General features: G+C 40.0%; 1 protein-coding gene across 1 annotated transcript in view; it reads right to left on the bottom strand.

Moving 5' to 3' along the window:
* Positions 1-24,264, bottom strand: part of LOC140726178 (zinc finger matrin-type protein 1-like) — an 83,416-nt gene that overhangs the window by 16,285 nt on the left and 42,867 nt on the right. Inside the window, exon 2 of the mRNA XM_073042190.1 lies at positions 3,081-3,181. Coding sequence (XP_072898291.1) covers positions 3,081-3,181 — 101 coding nt within the window. The remainder of the gene's footprint in view (positions 1-3,080; positions 3,182-24,264) is intronic.

The raw sequence follows: 24,264 nt of genomic DNA, 5'->3' as shown, positions 1-24,264 counted from the left end.
ATATACATTAGATTATATTTAATTGGGGCATATGGGGTCCAGAACTTTGCCCAATTAAGCAGCTGCCGCAAATGGCCGAAGTTTTCATGAAAATAGTTAAAAAGGCATAAAAAAAGATAAAACTACCATGAGGAACAAGTTATGCATTTAAATGAAATACAAATTAGAACACTACCAACATCACAACAGTAATTTAAACCTCTGTATTAGTTTTTAATAGTTATTGATGGAGGAATTCATCCAATGTATGCTGCCATGCTCTTTTGAATGACTGTAAATGACCTAAATCAGTGCAGACCACCTAGAGCAGATAATGGGCTGCATTCATACAATTCACTGGCTGGTGGCATAGTAGCATCAGTGCTGGACTTTGGGGGCAGAAGGTCCCGAGTTCAAATCCAGCTGGCTCCCATGCACGCTTTCCATTATACTGGGTTGAGCACCAAGCTAGCAACTCAACCTCGTAAAAAAGAAACATTAACAGCAAAAAGTTGATGGCCTATGCTCTCTCTCGTGAGTTGAAAGGCAATTTCTCTCTTTCTCTTCATACAATACCTTCAACAATTGCATTCTCCAAATCTTTATTTTCATTGTAACAATCAAGATGATTGTCGATACATTGAAATTCTTTGCAGTTCCTAACTTGCTGAAGTAGTAAAATCATTTCATTTTCACTCCTGGCTGTTTCTTGTATCTCCAAGCCTGAATGCTTGAAACAGCAGTGAGAAAAACAGTTCTGAAGCCTCTTATGGAATATTTTTCGCCAACTATCAGTGGCAAGAATCATTGCTTTTTTAACACAAACGTGCAATTGACACTATTTAAAACTGTTCACTTTATGCAGGGTGTAGTATCCAATGGCCACACAAGTGCACATGACTGACATGAGTTAGAAACTCTTCCCCTGTCCCAGTTAAGCAGCATAGTGTCCTAAATGAAGAGAATCCTGGCTGTTGTTTCGATTAGTTTTTGTTCTTTCAGAGTTATCCCAAATAAGCAGCTGCCCCAATTAACTGATGGCCCAATTAAATGGAATCCACTGTATAAATAAATGTGTTATAAGACATAGGAGTACAATTAGGCAATTCAACTCACTGAGACCATTCCACTATTCCATCATGGCTGATTTATTATCTCTCTCAACTCATTCTCCTGCCTTCTCTCTGTAAGTTTTGATGCTCTTACTAATAAAAAACTTATCAACCCCTCTTTAAATATACGTGATGACTTGGTCTCACAGCCTTCTGTGGCAATGAATTCCACAGATTCACCAGCATCTGTTTAAAGAAATTCATCCTCATCTCTGTTCTAAAGGGATATCCTCCTATTCTGAGGCTGTGTCCTCTGGTCCTAGTGAGTATAGGCCCAGAGACTTCATGTGCTTCTCATATGATACTGTATCTCTGTCATTCTTATGAACCTCCTCTGGAACCTCTCCAATGTCAGCAAATTCTTTCTTAGATAAGGTGCCCAAAACTGCTCACAATACTCCAAGTGTGATCTGACCAATGTTTTGTAAAACCTCAGCATCACATCCTTGTTTTTATATTCTAGTCCTCACGAAATGAATACTAACATTGCATTTCACTTCCTTACCACTGACTCAACCTCTAATCTCTAGGGAATCCTGCATGAAGACTCCCAAGTCCCTTTGCACCTGTGATTTCTGAATTTCTCCCCATTTAGAAAAAGGCCTTTATTCCTTTTACCAAAGTACATGCCCAGCCACTTTCCTACATTTGATTACATTTGCCAGTTCTTTGTCCATTCTCTTAATCCATTAAGTCCTTCTACAGACTCCCTGCTTCCTCAACACCACTTTTCCCTCCATCTATCTTCATATCATTTGCAAACTTTGCCACAAAGCCATCAATTCCAAAATCCAAATCATTGGCATATAATGTGAAAAGAAATGGTCCCCTGCGAAACACTAGTTGCCACTGGTAACCAACCAGAAAAGGCCCCTTTTATTTTCACTCTTTGCCTCCTGCCAGTCAGCCAATCTAGCCATGCTATTATTTTTCCTCTAATACCATGGGCTCTTATCTTGTTTAGCAGCCTCATGTATGGCAATTTTTGAAAGGCTTTCAGAAAATCCAAGTAAACAACAAAATGTTGATCAGGCAGCATCTACAGAAATGAATAAGCAGTTGGCGTTCCAGGCTGAGAGTTTTCATCAGGTCTGGAAAGGAAGGGGAAAGAAACCTGAATAAGAAAGTGGGAGGAGGGAAATGAGTCCTTCCTTCATTAGGAAATAAAATTACATTTATGACTAAGGAAATTAGTTTACTAGGAAATTCAATTGTAACAAACAAGTGCAACACCAAATACATTTTGTACACAGTTTCTCATTTTGGATACTTATATACTGCATGTATGTATGTGATGACCTTTGACCTGCAGGATTGTAAACCAAGTGCTCTTCAAGTGGAATTAGGTTGAGAGTGATGGCCCCAAACAGAAACAGCATAGTCATTCTACAGATGATGGAAATCTCGAGTGTCACACACTAATTGCTGGAGAAACTCAGCAAGTCAGGCAGCAGCTATGGAGAGGAATAAACAGTCAATGCTTCGGGTTAAGACTCCACACACTAACTGCTGCATTATATTCAGTTAGCTCTTCAAGAACACTAACAGGAAGTGCCAATATTACAATAAGGCAGAGGTGCCTGCCACAAGACCACAATGAAAGAGAAACCTTTTTTTAATGAGATGGCACCTGAAATATGACAATAGAAAATAGTTAATGGTAGTATTTGATATAGAAATGGTATTTGAAGAACAGCGTATTTCAAATCAAAGTCTGAACACATGGTGCTGCCTTTTAAACCAAGAGCTGCAGAAAGGTCCCGATGAAGGGTCTCAGCCTGAAACATCGATTGTTCATTCTTTTCTATAGAAGCTGCCTGACTGATGAGTTCCTCCAGCATTTTGTATGTGCTGCTTCAGAACTTGCTTTAGTAAATGAGAGGACGGCCATAATTGGGTCTTCAAAAGTTATATCCAAATAAAAATCTATATGTAAGAGAAATATGTTGTTTAATTAACATTTGTTAATTAAAAAAACCTGCAAGTTACCTCATAGTGTGTTGTCCGTTGGACTTCAGAGATTAGCATGGCACAGCAAACTTTGCAGTAGTTATCCATGAATAGTTCACTTTCGTGGCCACCCATTTTGTCTGAAAAACATTCAAAATATTAGCTTTGTAAAACTGATGCAGTTCTATATGTATGTTGTCCATTCCTATCAATTCAGAAAAGGCATTATGCATTAATTATGGACAAAGCTTTAAAGTACTTAATGAATGGATTGGGGAGGGGGTGAGGAACCATATTTTCCCTCTGCCACAGAGAGAGTAAAGGTCTGTAACTCACTGATTTAAAGCATAGTAGAGGCAGAAAACCTCAGCACATTTAAAAATTCACTGAATTTGTATTTAAAGAAATCCGACTAGCAGGATTATGGATGAAGTGTTCTAAGGTGGAATTAATCTGGCTCTTATTCAGGAAAAGAATCCTGCATTTTAAAAGAAACAAGAAATCGTATGTTTGAAAATTAAAAGCCAAAAACTACTGGAGTAAAATGGGAAGAATTGTGCTGCAGAGGGAGTGGTGAGTGTGACTGAATGAAGTTGAGCAGGGAGAAGTAGGGAACTCTACCAGGGATGGACAGGGCAAGACTGGGAGGGCAAGTTCCAGGTAATACCTGGAGCACAGTACTTTAGTATTAGATGCACCTATCTATTGGTCAGCATCATGGTGAAGTTTGTTTGGGAGGATGTAAAAAATAAATAAAAATGAAAATAACTAAAAAAGGGCATGTTATAACAAGAGGTAAATAGAATATTTGAGAAGCGCTCAGCAAAACCAAACATTAGAATTGCAAGAATAGTGAAAGAAGTTTTTTTTTTTAAACCAAGTGTTATATAACATTTGCTAATTGAAAGTCCTATCACAGCATAGTAGGCATTGAATAGAATATAGTGTTCACCTGTACTACTGTATCTTTTAGGGAGAAAATGGGCCATTTATTTGAATCAGATTAAGATAATTCTTAAGGGAATTGCTTTGAGAAAATGTGACATGAGCATCTTCTACCAACAAACAGCTACTGTTTCAGGTCTGGATCCCCTGACCTTAAAATCTTTGTGGTGAATACATTCTCATCAATAACAATTCAAGAAAGACAAATATCCAGCCCTGAGTCAAAGGGAAGAACTAACCTTATCCCAGGTGCAACACTGCCCTAATAGTGCCCCCTACTGACAGGAGGAGGCAGTACGAGGTTGCCTGCAAAATCATCTCAGATTAATAATAAACTCCAGTGAGTTAACATGTGCAAGCTCACAAAAAATGACGAGGAAAGATGACAGCAGAAATGATCATTTTAAAATATATTTAACTGACATACTAGGAGTTAGAATTTATTCTCTGGCTAGCTTTACCTCACAACTCAGTATCATACATTTGGAATTTCCATTTCATTGCTATATATGTTTTTCCCAGAAAAACAACACATTATGCTGCATTAAAATGGACAATCAACACAAAGAATAGAATAGTATATGCCCCTCAGCCCACAATGTTTTGCCAATGTTTTAACTAATGCTAATGTCAATGTAACCCTTCCCTCCTACACAGCTCTCTATTTTTCTTTCATCCATGTGCCTATCTAAGAGCCTCTTAAATTACCTAATGTATCAGCTTCTATCACCACCCTAGCAGAGTGTTCCATGCACCCACCACTCTTTGTATAAAAATCTTACCTCCGACATCCCCTAATATTTTCCTCCAGTCACCTTAAGATTTGCCCCCTCAAATTAGCCATTCCCACCTTGGGAAAAGTCTCTGGCTATCCACTCAATGCTTGTTATCATCTTGTACGCAATGAAATCTATATGACAAAGCCACTGTTACTACTGTTTTTGATGGAGATTCTGAAATAAAATCATTTAAAGCTTAAGCTTTTGCTGCTGCTTGTGCATGGGAGTGGGGGGCCTTGGGTTCTAACACTTGTTTCTGCTTTGCTAAGAGTCAGCGAAGAGTAAGAATTTCAGGTTGTATACTGTACACATTCTCTGATATTAAATTGAACCATTGAAATGCTGGAAATATTTAGGATGGTAAGAAAAATTGTAGGCATTGAAACATTGATCCAACATTTTGGATTAACACCAGTTGCCCTTCAAGCTGTCTGACCTGCTTAACAGTTCAAAATCCACTGCATTTCCGTGGTATAGCATAAACCAGGCCTGGTGAGGACAGCATCCTTTTTAGAAGATACCAATTCCTTTGTTGTCTTATAACTAATACTGCTGGTTTGTTTTACTAAATTTCTTAGCTGGCATATTGGATTTCAACTCATGTCTCTGGATTCCTCATCCAGTAAAATGGTGATCTTTTATCACATTGCCTCTGAAATGAATTGAAAAAAAAACCTACAGATACGGAAGTAAAATTGGAAAATACTGAAAACACATTGGGTCAGTAAACAACTGTGGAAAGAGTTATTTTTGGGCTAAAAAAACTTTAACTGTTTCTCTTACAACTGATGCCTACTGACCTGCTGAGTTTTTCTAGCAGTTTCTATTTTTATTTTATATTCCCAGCATCTGCAGTTTTTAAAACTTTTCATTTACTGTTAATTAAGACGAAATATGTCTGTGATGCTAAGGTGCAGATAAAGATGATCACTTTTTTAACGCTCAGGTGAATATGAATTGTATCCTACATTGCACTACATTTACGTTGATCATAAACTTGTCTGCAAGCCAATCACGTGCTGCTGGCACAGGTGCTGCATTGAAATCAGCATAAAAAGATTCAATTAGATTTGGTTTTTATGTTGGCTCCAATTCAAACTCACACTCAAAGGAGTTAGTAAACTAGGTCAACTTCTGTTATCCCCTCAGCATTTTAATTCATTGAAGCACCAGCCTCAGCAGCAGTACAGCGGCGAAAATAATGAAGCTATTAATGTTTAAAATTGATGGGAGAGAACTATAAGCTCACAAAAGGGATTCATGGGAACTTATAAAATTTGTCACAGAAGTCGTTCACTTATGTATATCAATGCTGACTGTAAAAGGCTACATAACATAAGCACTGGAGGTACACATGCAATTATTGTTTAAGTATGAGGAGTGATTTTGCATTCACTCATCTTTTGGCCACTGAATTCTAGATCCCTCACAAGCTTTAGGGTGAAAATCCTCTTATTATTCAACCCTAAATCAATCTGCATGGTTTTACAGTCCTTTGTTAAGGCAAAAAAGTAATTATAGTTGAATTTATATAAACATATAACAATTACAGCACGGAAACAGGCCATCTCAGCCCTTCAAGTCCGTGCCAAACACTCACTCTCACCTAGTCCCACCGACTTGCACTCAGCCCATAACCCTCCATTCCTTTCCTGTCCATATACCTATCCAATTTTTTTTAAGTGACAATATCAAACCTGCCTCTACCACTTCTACTGGAAGCTCATTCCACACAGCTACCACTCTCTGAATAAAGAAGTTCCCCCTCGTGTTACCCCTAAACTTTTGCCCCCTAACTCTCAACTCATGTCCTCTTTGTTTGAATCTCCCCTACTCTCAATGGAAAAACACTATCAATGTCAACTCTATCTATCCCCCTCATAATTTTAAATACCTCTATCAAGTCCCCCCTCAACCTCCTACGCGCCAAAGAATGAAGACCTAACTTGTTTAACCTTTCTCTGTAACTTAGGTGCTGAAACCCAGGTAACATTCTAGAACATCTCCTCTGTACTTTCTCTATTTTGTTGACATCTTTCCTATAATTCAGTGACCAGAACTGTACACAATACTCCAAATTTGGCTTCACCAATGCCTTGTACAATTTTAACATTACATCCCAACTCCTATACTCAATGCTCTGATTTATAAAGGCCAGCATACCAAAAGCTTTCTTCATCACCCTATCCACATGAGATTCCACCTTCAGGGAACTATGCACCATTATTCCTAGATCACTCTGTTCTACTGCATTCCTCAATGCCCTATCATTTACCATGTATGTTCTATTTTGATTATTCCTACCAAAATGTAGCTCCTCACACTTATCAGCATTAAACTCCATCTGCCATCTTTCAGCCCACTCTTCTAACTGGCCTAAATATCTCTGCAAGCTTTGAAAACCTACTTCATTATCCACAACGCCACCTATCTTAGTATCATCTGCATACTTACTAATCCAATTTACCACCCCATCATCCAGATCATTAATGTATATGACAAACAACATTGGGCCCAGTACAGATCCCAGAGGCACACACTAGTCACCAGCCTCCAACCTGACAAACAGTTATCCACCACTACTCTCTGGCATCTCCCATCCAGCCACCGTTGAATCCATTTTACTACTTCAATATTAATACCTAACGATTGAACCTTCCTAACTAACCTTCAGTGTGGAACCTTGTCAAAGGCCTTACTGAAGTCCATATAGACAACATCCACTGCTTTACCCTCGTCAACTTTTACCCTTGAATTTCTAAGCTCCTTATAATTTTGTGCACCTCAATTAAAATTCCCTACAGCATCCTTTGTCCCAAAGCAAAGAGCCCGAGCTTATTCTGTCTTTCCAATTGTCCAGTTCTAGTAACACCCTTGTGAATATACTTTGAACTCTCTTTAGCATGGATGAGATATGTATGTCTAAGGGAAAATAACTTATATAGGAAAGAGCAGAGTTGGCCTAAGTATTAGTTCTTTAAGGGGTCAGAGGATCAAATATCCTCTCTTCATGCTGTGTGATAGGATACAACTCAGGAAGCAACTTATTAATAGAGTTGAAAGCTGCGCATTCTATGCATCCAGGGAATTAACAACTGGCTATATGTATCTTGATGTTTTGAACTCTCTTCATAACAGACTTCCAGCTCCTGATTTGCCACCCTGCTTCGAGGTACTAAATAATGATGAGGCAATAATTTGAGGTTGAAAACTGTATTTGCATTTATATAGGTCTTGACCATAACCCAAGGAAAATCTTGAATTTGAACCACACAATGTCCAATTTAAAGGATGACAACTACAAAAAACTTCACTTCAGCATCTTAATGTTTAATCTGCGGGTAGAAATTAGCTTTTGTCCTTCTGCTTCAGAAGTCAGGGTGCAATCAGCAACAATATTTGTTCATAAAATACTCCAAACACTGGCAATTTAAAACAAAATCCGATGTTGTATGCAGGTATTATCTCTGAAGGGAGAAATACGTTTCATAGTTCTATAATGTTTTAGAATATTTTTAACATATTTGAGATGATCACCTGCTCTATACAAGCACAATAATGTCAACTTTTAAAGATTGATTTTGTGCTTTAATGTGATAATGGTCATTTTTATATTCAACACATTCAACTTGTAGGAGCGGTTACTTTTGGTAAGGTGAGCACATACCACTTGAGAAATTGTGGTGAATCATCTTCTTGATCTACAGTAATATAGAACTCAGGTTACAACCAAATGGCTTGTTGGACTATTTCTGGTAGTTAAGAGTGAATCACATTGCTGTGAGTTAGGAGTCAGATACAGACCAAATCAAATAAAGAACAGGTTTCCTCACAGGATTTCATTAAGAGTAGAGTTTATATGCAAAAAGATTTGGAATAACCCGATTACAATTAAGAACTTTGAAGTCAAAATAAGTCCTGGGTACAGCACAGAAATGAGACTCTTGGCCCACCATGTCCTTGCCTACCTTTTTGTCCGCCTACATCAGTCTCATTTCTCTGCATTCAGACTAAATCCCTCTATGGCCAGTATATTTTAGTACTTGTCTAAATGCCTCTTGAATGTTATGATTGTACCTTCTTCCACCAGCTCCTTTGGCAGCCTGTTCCAGATATCAAGCATTCTAGGTGTGAGAAAACAACCCCCTACGATCCCCTTTAAATCTCTTCTTCTCACCTTAGAACCATGCCCTCTTATTGATACTTGTCCTAAGCAAAAAATGTTCTGACTACCTACCCTGTCTGTGCCTCACTTAATTTTATTTACCTCTATATGGTCACACATCAGGTTCCTTTGCTCCAGGGAAAGCAAGCCAAGTTTATCCAGCATCAGGATCAGAATCAGGTTTAGTATCAATGGCATATGCTATGAAATTTACCACTCCCTGTAACATAAGTTCTCCAATCCAGGCAATATCTCGTTGCCATACCCTGTGCATTCTCTCATGTGTGCAATCACATTCTTTCCTACAGCGCGGTGACCAAAACTTCACACAGCACATGGCCTCTTAGAGTACAGCAGCAATAGCTACAGAGTTTGCGGCACCATGGTTGGTTAAGATGCACAGCAAGGAAAGGAAAAGACTAGACTTGAAGTAGTGATGGGGGAGCTACCTCTGTGGCTGTTTAATATTCCAGGCCACAGAAGTTCTATTGCACTGCTGATTAGGTGGAACATAGTACAGCACAGGACATGGCCTTAGGCCCATGATGTTATACCACATAAAGGCAGTATGTAGATAATATATCCTGGATAGATTGTCCAATGAGGCCATATGGATAGAACTTAGAAGAGAGGGGTGATCACTTGGCTGACATTATCTATAGGACCTCGCAATAGCCAGCAGGAATTAGAGGAACAGATATATCAGCAAATTGCAACACTCCTAAGAGCAATTGGGTTATAGTAGAAGGTGATTTCACCTTTCCCAATATTAACTAGCCTTGTGTATGGGCAAGGGGTGTAAATGGAGTGAAATTTAAGTGTGCTGAAGAAAGTTTTTTGAGACAGTATGTAGAGAATTCTACTAGGGACAGGACAAATTTTAGGAAATACAATGTCAGTGTGGGGTGACCATAATTCTGTACATTTCAAAGTAATTCTGGAAAATGTTAAGATTAGTCCATAAGTTAAGGTTTTGAATTGGGAGAGAACTGATTTCAAAGGTGTAATTAGATTGGGAGCAGATGCTTGTGGGTAAAACAACAAGGGACAAGTTGAAGTATTTTAAAAGAGGAATAGTAACAGTTCGAGGCTAGTATGTTCTTGTACGGGTCGAAGGCAAAAACAGAACAAAAAGGAACATGGCAGGTACAGGCAATTAGGATTGAGGGAATCTCGAGGATTACAGAGTGTGTAGGAGACAACTTAAGACTGAAATTAGGAGGGCAAAAATGAGCCACAAAGATTAAGGAGATTCTCAAGACATTTTATTTATATATCAGGAGCAATTGGATAGCCAGCAAACAACTGGGTCCCTCTGGGGATCTAAGGAGTAACTTACAGTACATGAAGAGCGAGGCAATGTGGACAAGATTCTAAACAGATACTTCTCATCTGTATTTGCCAAGAAGGACATGGAAGAAAGTGAGTATGGGGATAACCTGCAGCAGGTCAGTATCAAGAAGGAGGTTTTAGATATCATGATATGAGGAATAATAAATACCCAGGGCTGAGTGAAATTTAGCCCAGGTAACTATTAGAAGGAAGGGATGAGAGAGCTAAAGTCCTGACAAAGAATGTTATTCATTTCTTAGCCACAGATAAGATGCCGCCACAAGATTGGAGGATAACCAATGTTGTTCGTTTATTTAAGACTCCACGCCTGTAGTTAGCTGGCCTAACTCTGATTTCCTTCTTATGTCAGTGGTAGCAAATCATTAGATACAATCCTAAGGGACAGGATTTTTGTGCATTTGGAAAGGCAGGGGTTGATGGGGATTGTCAGCATGGTGGGGGGGGGGGGTGTGTGTGTGTGTGTGTCCCCATATTCTAACAACTTTCTACAGGAGCGCCATTGAGAGTGTTGTGTCTGGCTATATCAGTGTGTAGTAAGGAAGCTGCAAGACATCAAACTGCAGGACCCTACAGGGAATAGTAAAAACCACTGAAAAGATCACTTGAGTCTCCCTCCCCCTTCCCCATTAGTTATGATAGCGCTAAATAGCGACTCCTTTGCTTGCATCTTTGGAAGAAGCTCTATTTCTATCTTTAATAACTCTATTTTTCCCTTTCAGGGTTCTTTTGAAGACCCTGACCTGGAGTTACATGCTGACTGTGGTTCTTTGTGGGAATGGGACCCATTCTCGGGGTTTCATGACTGGCCATTATCCAACATGCCAAGGATGCGGCCTAAGAGCTCAGCTCACCTTTGGAGACCTGGAATCTCGTGACTCTGGAGATGGGCAGATCGAAGGTCAGTGTCCTGGCAGGAGATCGGTGTATGATGGGAGTTGGAAGATCTACAGCTGTGTGCCCAGAGACCCGAGACCTTTGGGCACAGGGCTTTGAAAAAGCGACGCAAAGGACTTTTAACATTGTAAACCAGCAACTTGTTTGTTATGTCTCCCCTCTTGCTGTGAAACGGAGATATCTCTTTCTCCCTTATTAGGGAGACAGAGAGCCTGTGGTATGTCAAATACCTGGTGAACGAGTAGTCTTTGGGGTACTGCAAGCCTGTGTCTTTGCTGCATGCTTGAGTGCTCAGTGGTGGGTGCCAATGCTTTTATTTTGCTGGTGGGGGCAGAAGGGTTCATTGCTTTGCTGCTGCTTACGCGTCGGAGGGAAGGGAGCTGGGGGGGACTTTGGGATTCTAACATTTAACTGTCATTCATTCTTTGGGGGCACTCCTCTGTTTTTGTGGATAGTTGTGAAGGAAAAGCATTTCTGGATGTATATTGTATACATTTCTTTGACATTAAGTGTACCTTTGAAACCCCTGAAACCCTATTTGTGACATTTACCAGGAGTGTTTCAGGTGAAGGGGCCAAAGCATTGTTGGGGATCCCTACTACCCATTCCACAATCTCTTTGACCCACGACTGTCAGGAAGGAGGTTCAGAAGCATCAGGACTAGGCCTGCCATACTGGGTAACTGCTTCTTCCCTTGGGCTCAGACTAATGAATACCCTGCCACCATTGAGGTTCTGTCAGTCAGACAGCAAGCTGCTTACTGTTTACCTGTGCTGCGCTTTACTACGTGCACTTTGAATTATATTTTATTAGCTTATTTATAGTAGAGTATGTTAGTTAAGGTGCTGTGTGTGATATATGTTGTGTGGGTGCACCGTCGTCCAGAGGAATGTTGTTCGATTTGGTCAGATGACAAGAAACTTAAGGAACACAAACAAAATGCTGGAGGAACTCAGCAGGTCAGGCAACATCTATGGAAAGGAATAAATAGTTGATGTTGTGGGCCGAGACTCTGCTTCAGGACTGTAAAGGAAGGGGGAAGATACCAGAATAAAGAGGTGGGGGAGGAGAAACAGGGTAGCTAGAAGGTGATAGGTGAAGCTAGGTGGGTGGGAAAGGTAAAGGGCTGGATAAAGAATCTGATAGGAGAGGAGAGTGGATGATAGGAGAAAGAACAGGAGGAGCGGACCCAGGGGGAGTGATAAGCAGTTGTGAAGAGGTAAGAGGCCAGAGTGGGGGATAGAAGAAGAGGAGAGGGGGAGGGAATTTTTTTAAAATGGAAGTAGGAATCGTATTCGTGCCATCAGGTTGGAGCTACCCAGGCAGAATACAAGGTGTTGCTCCTCTACCCTGAGGGTGACCTCATTGGTGAATCAGATGGGTTTTTTTGAATGACATTTCGCAATAGCTGAAATTTGCTGAAATAGCTGAAATACTGTATCTTAAAAGTTCCACATTATTTAATTGACCTAATTTAAGTCCACAACTGCCACAGTGGGATTTGAACCCATGCCTCTTCTTGAGATTACCTTTCTGGTAATTTAACTGCCACTGCTCCTAGTTTTGACTGTGAGATTTCTGCTAAAACTGTTTGCTACTAAATGATTGCTGTTACTGGATGTCAGACCTTTGCGCTCATACTTACAATACGTCATCTGTTTCAACAGAATGTAGCAATACTTACACCTATCAGATGCATTACCCTGCCCTCCTGAAACATACATCTGCTCAGCTTCTAGCTGCTGTTGACTTTAAAGCATAAATGTAGGTTACATAGCTGTATCAAAGGACTTTCTGTTTTAGATACACTTCTTATATTTGCTAGCAATGTGCATCTGAACATCTGGTGTTGCTAAGACTAGTTTATTGATGTGTGGTACAAAGAAAAAGAGGACACATACAGTACGATACAAAGAACAGGTAATTACTACAGATGGTAAAGTGATAACACTTATTATATGAGCAACATAACCAAAAGGTCAAATTATGTAAGGATGACAAATAAGGCCTGACAGCCATTTGTGCAGTTAATAACTTCCTATTTTCAGCTGCTCCTCTATAATAATTTTATATGCCAGTTAACAACCTTCCCCCGAAACTCAAACATCCTCAAAGGTAAGTGGAGGGAAGTTGAAAGGTGATGTGAGGGGCAAATCTTTTTACGCAGTGTAGTTAATGCCTGGAACAGGTTACCAAGGGTAGTAGAGGAAGAGTTTAAGAGGCTTTTCACATGAATATGAAGGGAATGGAGGGATATGGATGATACTCTGGCGAAGAACATTTAGTATAAACTGCCACCCAGGGGTGGCACGGCAGCTTAGCAGTTAGCGTAACACTATTACAGCGCCAGCAACCCGGGTGGAATTCTCGATGCTATCTGTAAAGGGTTTGTACGTTCTCCCTGTGACCTCATATGGTTTCCTCCAGGTGCTCCTGTTTGTCCCCACATTACTGAGATGTACAGGCTAGTAGGTTAATTGGTCAGATGGGTGTAAATGCACAGTGCGGGCTTGTTGTCTGGAAGGGCCTGTTACCATGCTGTATTTCTAAATAAAATAAAAACATTATGGGCTGAATGGCCTATACAGAGCTGTTTTGTTCTATGTTCCATATTCAAAGGATCTTGTGCACAACTGCAGTTTCTTCACTCCTGACATTGTCCTCTTATGGACAAAAAGAAAACACATGGAAAATATTTTTCTTAAGGCATTTAGCTCAGAACCATAGCAATAGTGGAACATCTTTCATTTATCTTACACAAATAGTAAATTATAGTCTGCATGCAGTGTCCAAAAACAGCAAAGTTCTGGGGAGAAACCATTTGTTCTACTTTTGGCTTCTAGGACCAACCTTATGAAATTGACACAAAATTAATTCTATAAACACTCAGCAGGTCAGTCAACCTCTGTGAAGAGAGGAAGAATTAATATTTTGGTTGGACGACCTTCTGTCCAAAATGACAATATCATCAACCTATCCTTGATGTTGCCTGACTTGCTGGGTATTTCCTGGATTTTCTGTTGGACTTTATATTTCTAATATCTTCAGTACTTTGCTTTTGGACAAAATAAATTCTTCGATAAACTATCAAAAAACAAACAGAACGTTTGAAGCACTACCTGTTCCAAATTAGTGACGTCTACTATGATGTATAATAATTTCTCAGTAGATTTTAGACACAAAGATTTCTGTTAAGTGTGGCCCACCAGAAAGAAACGTTGTGCGCAATAACTAGCGATGTGCGACCATCTAGAATCTTTTCACATCTGGAATCCTTCATTAAAACTTTCTTTCCAGTTTTGCTGGAGGGATCCAGGCCTGAAACATTCGTTGTTTCTTTTGATATAACCGCTGCCTGGTCCGCTGAGTGTTTCCAGCATCTTCTGCCTTTATTTCAGATATCGAGCAATTACAGTTTGTTTGCTTTTCAGGTAAGCATGGTGGTGGAACACTCATCACTTGCTTGAATAAGTGACGCTCTGCCAACACCACAAAGGACAAAGCAGGATAAAGCAGCCAGATGATCCATTCTCACTTCTGTGATTTCACCATGTTGCTTAACGCAACACAGTGCAGTACCAGCTCTAAGATCAGAGTTCAATTCCTGCCGCTGTCTGTACATTCTCCTAGTGACTCTGTAGGTTTCCTCCAGGAAATCCAGTGTCTTCCCACATTTCAAAGATGTATGAGTTAGGGTTAGTAAATTGTGAGCATGTTATGTTGGCGGAGGAAGCCGGCGGCACTTGCAGGCTGTCCCAGCATATCCCCGATGCAAGCGATGCGTTTCACTGCAGATTTTGATGTATATATGACAAATAAAGCAAATTGTCATCTTTAATCTTTTTCTTTACCATGTCTGACAGGATCTCCTAAAGCTGTTTTCTTTACCACCAACCAAACCAGCAGGTTCATAGAAACCTGCATATTGTTCTTCAGGTTACACACCATCCAGATATGGAAATATGATGCCATTTCCTCTGTGCTGTTCCTTTTCACTGCATTTCTTCACTTCATAGCTCCCTGTGGAAACATCATCAAAAGAAGGACTACATTTGGTTCAAGACAGATGTGCCGTGGAGATCATCTTAACTGGCTGCGTTACCATCTGGGTTGGGAGAGCTACTGCATAGGACCAAAACAAGCTGCAGAGAGTTGTAAACTGAGTTAGCTCCATCATGGGCACTAGCTTCAAGGAGTGATGCCTCAAAAAGGCAGCATCCATCATTAAGGACCCTCATCACCCAGGATGTGCCCTCTTCTCATTGCTACCATCAGGGAGGAGGGAGAGGAGCCTGAAGGCTCACACTCAGTGATTCAGGAACAGCCTCTTCCCCTTTGCCATCTGATTTCTGAATGAAGATTGAACCCATGAACACTACCTCACTACATTTTTAATTTCTATTTTTGTACTACTTATTTAACTATTTATACATACACACACACACACACACACACTTACTGTAATTCATGACTTTATCCTGATCTAATATGTATTGCATTGTACTGCTACTACAAAGACAATAAATTTCACAACGTATGCCAGTGATATTAAACCTGATTCTGATTCATTACTACCTTCTCAAAGGTAATTAGGGATGAGCATTTAATACTGGTTTTGTCAGCAATATTCCATATCCTTAAAACAAATTGAGAAAATCGGTAAAAATGAACCGCAGCAAAATGACAAGGAGTTTTTTAACGTCAAGTTCAAAACCTGCAATGGTAAACACCAGGAGCATATGGAAAAGGCACCACATCCAAGATTTCTTCCATGTCAGGCTCCACTCTCATTCAGAAATCAATCACTTTTCCTTTATTGTCACTGTCTGATCATCCTAGGTCTTGTTACCCTAAGGGTCTGTGGAGATAGCTGCACCACGTGGATAGCAGTGCAGCAGTGGTTCAAGAAAGGAATTCTTCATTACACTGGCAGCTAGGGGTGAACCTTGCTGGAGACTTCATATCTCATGAGAGAACAAGAAGGTGGGCGCATCCTCTGCCCATCAGATGGCAGCAGAGCATTAGCCCAATGAACTGATAAGGAAACTAATAGGTGCAATGTTGTTAGTTACACACAAAAAAATGCTAGAGGAACTTAGCAGATCAGGCATCATCTATGGAGAGGAATAAAAAGCCAATATTTTGGGCTGAGAAGGGTTTCAGCCTGAAATGTCATCTCTTTATTCCTCTCCATAGATGCTGCCTGACCTGCTGAGTTCCTCCAACATTTTGTGTGTGTGTTACTCTGGATTTCCAGCAAATTCAGAAATCCTTGTGTTTATGCTATTGTTAATTAGTATGGATGAACATTTTCCAACCCTCAAGTTTAGGTATGAACATACAATTACTTTTTAACTACTGTTTGCTTCCCTGAGTTCCTCTTTTCCAACAGGAACGGCCATCTGTCAGGTGAGTAGCATCTTAAAGGTCAATGATCAAACAAGAAAAAATGAGAACAAACAGTAGGGCATTTACTGAAAACCCAACAGTTTGAAATCTGCTTTAAATTCAATCCTCAATCCTCTGATGACATTTTTAATACAACAATCCTCTCTGCACCCTTTTTAGCCTGATCAGATCCTCTTTAGAGTGTGATGTCCAGAACTCCATGCAGCCCTTTAGCTGAAGCTTTCCATTCTTTTGTAACATCACAGCATAATCTCCTTGCTTTTGCATTCAGTGACCCAACTAGCCAATATCCTATATGCCTTCTTTGCTATGTTATCTTCTTGCATTGCCACCTTCAAAGAACTCTGGACTTGTATGTAGAACATACATTCAGTGGCCATTTTATTAGGTGCACCTGCTCATTAATGAAAGTATCTAATAAGCCAATCATCTGGAAGCTACTCAATGCATAAAAGCATGCAAACATGGTCAAGGGCTTCTGTTGTCATTCAAACCAAACATCAGAATGGGGAAGAAATATGATCTAAGTCACTTTGACCGTGGAATGACTGTTGGTGCCAGACAGGGTGGTTTGAGTATCCCAGAAACTGCTGATCTCCTGGGATTTTCATTCACACCAATCTCTAGAGTTTACAGAGAATGGTGTGAAAAACATCCAGTGAGTGGCAGTCCAATGGGCAAAAATGCCTTGCTCATGACAGATCAGGCTGGTTCAAGCTGACAGGAAGGCAAGAGTAACTCAAATATTTACTTGTTACAATAGTGGAGTGCAGAAGAGCATCTCTGAATGCAAAAATTTGTCGAACCTTGAAGTGGATGGGTTACAGCAGCACTCCTTAGCGTAGAACAGTGTATCTCAGGAACAAGCCCTTCAGCCCATGATGTCAATTTAGATTACACATCTGCTTGCCCGTGGTTTATATCCCTCTATACTCTTCATACTCATATACCTATCTAAATGCTAATTATATGTTACTGTGTACAGTATCTGTTTCCCCCACCTCCCCTGGCAGCAGATTCCAGGGACTTACATTCTCTGTGAAAAAGAATTTGCCTCTTATTTTCAAACTACAAGCCCTAGTATTTGACATTTTCACACTGAGGAAAAAGTTGATTATTTACTTTATTTATATCTCTCACAATTTATTTATTTCTATCAGGTCACCTCTAAGTTTCGACGCTCCAGAGAAAACAATCCAAATTTTGTCCAATCACTCCTTTTAGCTAATACTCTCCAATCTATCTAGTCAATGTCCTGGAAATCTCTTTTGCGCCCTCTCCAAATCCTCCACATCCTTCCTGTAATGCTGTGAGCAGAACTGCACATAAAATACCAAATATGCGTAACCAAAGTTTTACACAGCTGCAAACATGATTTTCCTACTTTTACAATGAAAGATGAAGGCAAACATGTCAAATGTGTCCTTTACAACCTATGACCCTATGTTATTACTTTCAGGGAGCTATGGACTTGCACTCCAAGATCCTGCTGTAAATCATAATCTGAAGGGCCTGCCATTTACTATATACAGGAACATGCTGGTTCTGAACTCCAACCAGCTAGCCTTTGAAAAGACTCCAACATGTCACAATCAGAATCAGCTTTATAATCAATGACAAATGTTGTGAAATTTGTTGTTTTGTGATAGTAGTACAGTGGAATACATAAAAATTACTGTAAGTTACAATTGCAAATATATAAAAATAGATGCCAATATGGGCTAGTTGAGGCGGTAAGGCATGTTACCATGATTTATCTCTAAATAAACAAATAAACATGCCCAAAAAGAGAGCAAATTGTGAGATAGAAACCATGGACAATTTAGAAATCAGATGGCAGAGGGGAAGATGATGTTCCTAAACTATTGAGTATTTATTTGCTTGCTCCTGTACCTCCTCTCTGAGGATGGTCAGATGTGGATTTAGTCCTAATCGATTTTCTCCAGTTCCTGCCTATCACTGTTGTGTTTAGTCTTCCCCCAATTTATCACTTCCACCTGAGGACCAGTCTTATCCTGATCCAGAACTATTTTAAGATCTTTTGGAATTAATTATTATTGCTTTTCCCAAAATGTTTCTCCACTGAAACTTTGATCACTTGGCCAGGCTCATTCTAGTCTACAAAGTCTAGTTCATAGTACTTTTGTACTGGTACTCAATAAAGAATAACAACCTGCCTAATAACTACCATTCTGTAGCACTTAAGTCAATCGCAATGAAGTGCTTTGAAAGTTGGTTGTGGTGCTCAGAGAGGACCTGGATCTACCACGATTTGCCTCCTGCCACAACAGGTCAACAGCAGACGCTCAGGTTCCTCACTCTACTCTGGACCAATGTTCTCTCTAATGTGTAAAAATCTTGTGCTGTGAATTTTTTTTGCCCTATGTCACTGGGCCATAGTATTAATGGTAAGACTCTTGGCAGTGTGGAGGATCAGAGGGATCTTGAGGTCCGAGTCCATAGGACGCTCAAAGCAGCTGCGCAGGTTGACTCTGTGGTTAAGAAGGCGTATGGTGTATTGGCCTTCAGCAATTGTGGAACTGAATTTAGAAGCTGAGAGGTAATGTTGCAGCTATATAGGACCCTGCTCAGACCCCACTTGGAGTACTGTGCTCAGTTCTAGTCACCTCACTACAGGAAGGATGTGAAAGCCATAGAAAGGGTGCAGAGGAGATTTACAAGGATGTTGCCTGGATTGGGGAGCATGCCTTATGAGAATGTTTTTCTCCTTGGAGCGAAGGATGAGAGGTGACCTGATAGAGGTGTACAAGATGATGAGAGGCATTGATCGTGTGGATAGTCGGAGGCTTTTTCCCAGGGCTGAAATGGTTGCCACAAGAGGACGCAGGTTTAAGGTGCTGGAGAGTAGGTACAGAGGAGATGTCAGGGGTAAGTTTTTTACTCAGAGAGTGGTGAGTGCATGGAATGGGCTGCCGGCAACAGTGGTGGAGGCAGATTCTATAGGGTCTTTTAACAGGCTTTTAGATAGGTACATGGAACTTATAGCCTAATAATTTCTAAGGTAGGGACATGTTCAGCATAACTTTGTGGGCCGAAGGGCCTGTATTGTGCTGTAGGTTTTTTATGTTTCTTGGTCCGCAATGAATTTGATATATATGGAGGGATTCATTTTAACAACTAGTAAAGCATTGTCAATAAGAACTTTGATCTCCTCTGGGTTTAATCATTTTCACTCTCATTCATCTACACTTTCACAAAACACATGCAGCAGGCCTGTAGTGGGTAATGAAGGATTTCCTTGCCAGAGCTTTTGCACACTGCCCATATGTGATTTACTTGGTAAATGGGGCTTTAAAAAGTCAAGTTTCCAAATATCATTCCACTTCTTCCCACTTGCAAATTCTCCAGCAACTTTTGCATCGCAACAGTACGCACAGGTAACATCAGTTTCTGTATTGTGCGTAAACATTTCTCCTAGTTATGTGTTGCTGACCTCATGAGCTTTCAGTATAGGAGTTTCTACTGTGTCATTAAGCCATTCCACTTTAAATGAACTAATACTTCTTTTGCACTTCATGCCCTTTGCTTCTTTGGAATTCGACATAGTGAGTCAATAATTTTTTCAATAAAAACAGTATAAAGAAGCCAGTTCTAAAATCTGCAGACAAGTTATCACAAATTCCACATTGTCAACCCTGTCTGTATCAGAAACCAGAAAAGGAAATATGATTATATACTATTGTGAAATATACTTAACATGCCAATGCGGTAGAGGATGGCACCTTTTGCGCAGTTTAAATTCCCTTGTGTGCTAGTAGCAAACAATGTGTGTGTGCGCACACTTTAGAGTGAACATTGCTCTGGTCCATCTGGGCAACAGGAACTCATACACCAGAATGCTGTTCATTGACTACAGCACCACATTCAACACAACAATCGCATCCAAGCTTCAAGACCTGGGCCTCAGCACCTCCAATGAATGCTCAACTTCCTCACTGGTGGACCTCAATCAGTGAGGACTGGTAACAATATCTCCCTCCTGAGCATCAACACAGGTGCACTTCAAGGCTGTGTGCTTAGCCTCCTGCTCAGCTGTGTATACATACATGACTGTGTGGCTAAGCACAGTTCCAATGCCATCTTCAAATTAGCTAACGACACTATTGTTGGGATGATGAGTCAGCTACTGGAGCGAGACAGGACTCTTGGTTGACTGGTGCTTCAGCAACAACCTCTTGCTCAATGTCAGTAAAATCAAGCAGCTGATTGTTAACTTCAGGAAAGGGAAGTGGCAAATAGTCTACAGTTGGGAATTGGTGTAGAGAAAGTAGGCAGCTTTAAATTCTTGGGCATTCACATATCAGATTACCTATCCTGGGCCAGCACATAGATGCAATCATAAGGAAAGCATGCCAACATTTTTACTTTCTTAGGAGGTTAAGGAGGTGCAGCTTGTCACCAAACACTTTAATTTCTACATAGGTACTGCTGAAAGTATCCTGTCTGGTTACATCATGGTCTTGTAAGGGAAATTCAAACGCATAGGAAGCTACAAAGAGCAGTTGACTCTGCCCAGTACATCAAAGGTACAACTCTTCTCATCATTTGGAATATTTATATGAGGTAATGCCTCAAGTAGGCAACATCCATCAAAGACACCCATGATCCTGGCCATGCCATCTTTTTGCAGGTACCATCAGCAGAAGAACGAACAGCTACTTCTTCCAATCATTTATTTACTTACTTATTTTTAATTCAGAGATACAACATGGATCAGGCCCTTCTGGCCCAATGATCTGCACCACTCAGCAACCCATTTATTTAACCCTAACCTAATCAGATGTCAATTTACAATGACCAATTAACCTACAAACCGGTGCATCTTTGAAAATGGGAGGAAATGGAGCACCTGGAGGAAACCCACACATTCATGGTGCGATTGTACAAACTCCTTACAAATGGCACTAGAACTGAACTCCAAACTCCAACTCCCTGAGCTGTAATAGCATCGTGTGAACCTTTACATTACTGTAGCGCCCACCTGGTTCTTGAACTGGCTGGTTACAGAATTTAGGTCTTGAACCAGAAAACCTTAATCTCTACTGTTTGACCAATATACTACATCACTTTGAACATTTTGAATTAAAATGAAATTTATTTGGTTTTAATTGTGTTGTTTCTTGTAAAGAGTGTGCATAGTTTATGTATGATTTGGTTTTTCTTGGTAATGCTGCTTATATGTAATGTGCCTATGTTGCTGCAAGTAAGTTTTTCATTGCACCTATGCATACATGTATTTATGTATATGACAATAAACTCAACTATGATAGTGCCCTTCTTCTGGCTGGACTATCTAGTGTTTCAAGAAACCTTCCTCGATGCACCTAAAAATTCTGCTCCATCTAAGCCCCTGGTACTCAGAAATCCCTTATCAATATTAGAGGTTAAAATCACCCACTAAAGCAAAAGTTTTTACAGCTTTCCAAAGTTTGCCTACATAATTAGTCTGCTATTTCCCACTGGCTATTAGGAAGGCTATAGTCTAACTCCAACACAATGATTGCACCATATTCCTGAGCTCTACCCACACAGGATGCACATTCCAAGATATCTTCTCTTAGTGCAGTAGTGACATTTTCCCTAATCAACAACACTTCAGCTTCTTTTATAAATCCTTCTATCATGTCTGAAACACCTGAACTTTGGAATGTTAAGCTGCCAGTCTTGTCCATCTCTCAACTAAGTTTCTGTCCTGGCTACAGCATGTACTAATTTAAGCTTGTGCTCACCCACATGAGTTGACTGGTGGCTTGATTTGATCTATATGAACAGTATGCAAGACAAGCTTCAGGTGGCCTAATTCTGCTTCAATGTCTTATGGTCTTATTACACAGTGCATTGAGATAGAATAAGGTAAAATAATTAACAATATGTCATCCTACTTGTAATATAGCCTTGAAATTCAAATGCATCCAAAGCCACTGAATCAAGGCTTTGGACACCATGGTATTGGCTTTGCACAGTTCAGTAATGAAGGTGATTCACCTAATTCCAAGGTTAAGGTTCAAGGACCCAGCTAGCTATTAATCACTGGTAAGTTGGTAAGTGGACTGGAGAAAGAAATCAACCCAAAACATCAATAATTAATTTCCTCCTGCAAATGCCGCTTAACCTGCTATGTTCTTCCAACAGATTGCTTGCTACTTGAGAACAAATCTTCCATCAGGATTTTAATAGATTGTGAGCTTGAGAAATTGGTGTGGCTGAGCTAGGAGTCAAAAGGTCAAACCCTCAGTGTTGTTGGATTACAAGGCCTGGGCCTTGGCGGACTGATTGTGAAATTGTTGGATAGTGCTGTGAGATTATAAATCTAAGATCTTCATGAGAGGGTTCCAAACCAATGAAGTACTAGTGAGACCTTGGTAGCACTGAACACCACTTGGTAGTGATGAACAATAATGACCCTAATGGAGCAACCTACTCCAATTTCATCTGCAATGCTACAACATAATTTCTGCATGGAAATGTACCTCTGATACTGATTATCATCTTAGGGCCACAGGGTGGCATGCCAGGAAATGCCTGACTGTGCTTCATTGGGTGGCAAAGAAATGAAATACATAAAACTGAGAAACTATGTACCTGTTTTTTTGACCCGGAATTATAGCAGCACTTCATCCATAAAAGAACAATATTCAACTGTTCAACATCCCCTTCCGTTACTTTGAACAAAGTTCAATCACAATGAACAGTTAATTCCAATAAGAATCAGACTGGTTTATTTTTAGCAAGTAGATCACAGTGCCAGTCATTTATGAGATTTAGTGTCTATTATTGATTACAAATGTAATCTAAACCATTGGGGTACTGGCTTGAATCCATAGGTCTGATTTTCAAATGGTTTTCTATAATTCCTGTGTTATCTCCTGACACAAAACCTGCTGCTGATTGAGACATCAATTACACAAGTTAGGAAGTGATTTATCTTCCCAATCCCCTTAGAAGGAACAACGGAAACTATCTGCACCAATATTTGGCCTTTCCCTGCAGACTGATTAGCTTCAGTCTTCCTCTCTATGAGTGCTGTGTATTTTTCGAGGTTGCTGAGGAGATAAATTAGTGCCGAAGAACAGTTGTGGTTACAAATGCACATTCAGAATCATGCAACAATGGTTAATGACTTTTTGAAAAGATCTCAAAAGCCTGATGACAGGAAGTCAAGTTATTGATGTAATGCTCTGAGTAGCTGATAAAACTAAAATTAATGCTCAATATGACTTGTCAATGTTTGCGTCCATAAAAACAAGAAAAGACCACATGGTAGTTTATAGATTCTTCTGAATACATCAGTGTTTGGTCACAGAATGGTATTAACAATGTCTATTTAAAACCTATTAAAGGGCTTTGGTGAATCATACAAGATGACAAATTACTGCTCACAGACTGACACCACTTTTGATAGATTTTCCCACCTCAACCTTAGATTTTCCATGCCTTCGGGATTCTACAGAATAGACTGTGATTGAATATCTGTCATTGAATAGGTCCTTCAAAGCCACACATTCCAAACAACTCAATCATTAAAAACTGCATTGTTCTCCTTTGGACTTATTGCTAAATATCTTAAATCTGGTTCATCTGATCATGAAACGATTTCTTCCATCCTTTCTGTCATGACCTTCTCTGTTTAGAAGATTCACTGGGCTTATCTTGTTTT

Source organism: Hemitrygon akajei, chromosome 4 (assembly GCF_048418815.1).
Source record: "Hemitrygon akajei chromosome 4, sHemAka1.3, whole genome shotgun sequence".
Taxonomy (NCBI): Eukaryota; Metazoa; Chordata; class Chondrichthyes; order Myliobatiformes; family Dasyatidae; genus Hemitrygon; species Hemitrygon akajei.
Note: the sequence above shows the minus strand (reverse complement) of the source record. Positions and strands in the feature narration are given on the sequence as shown.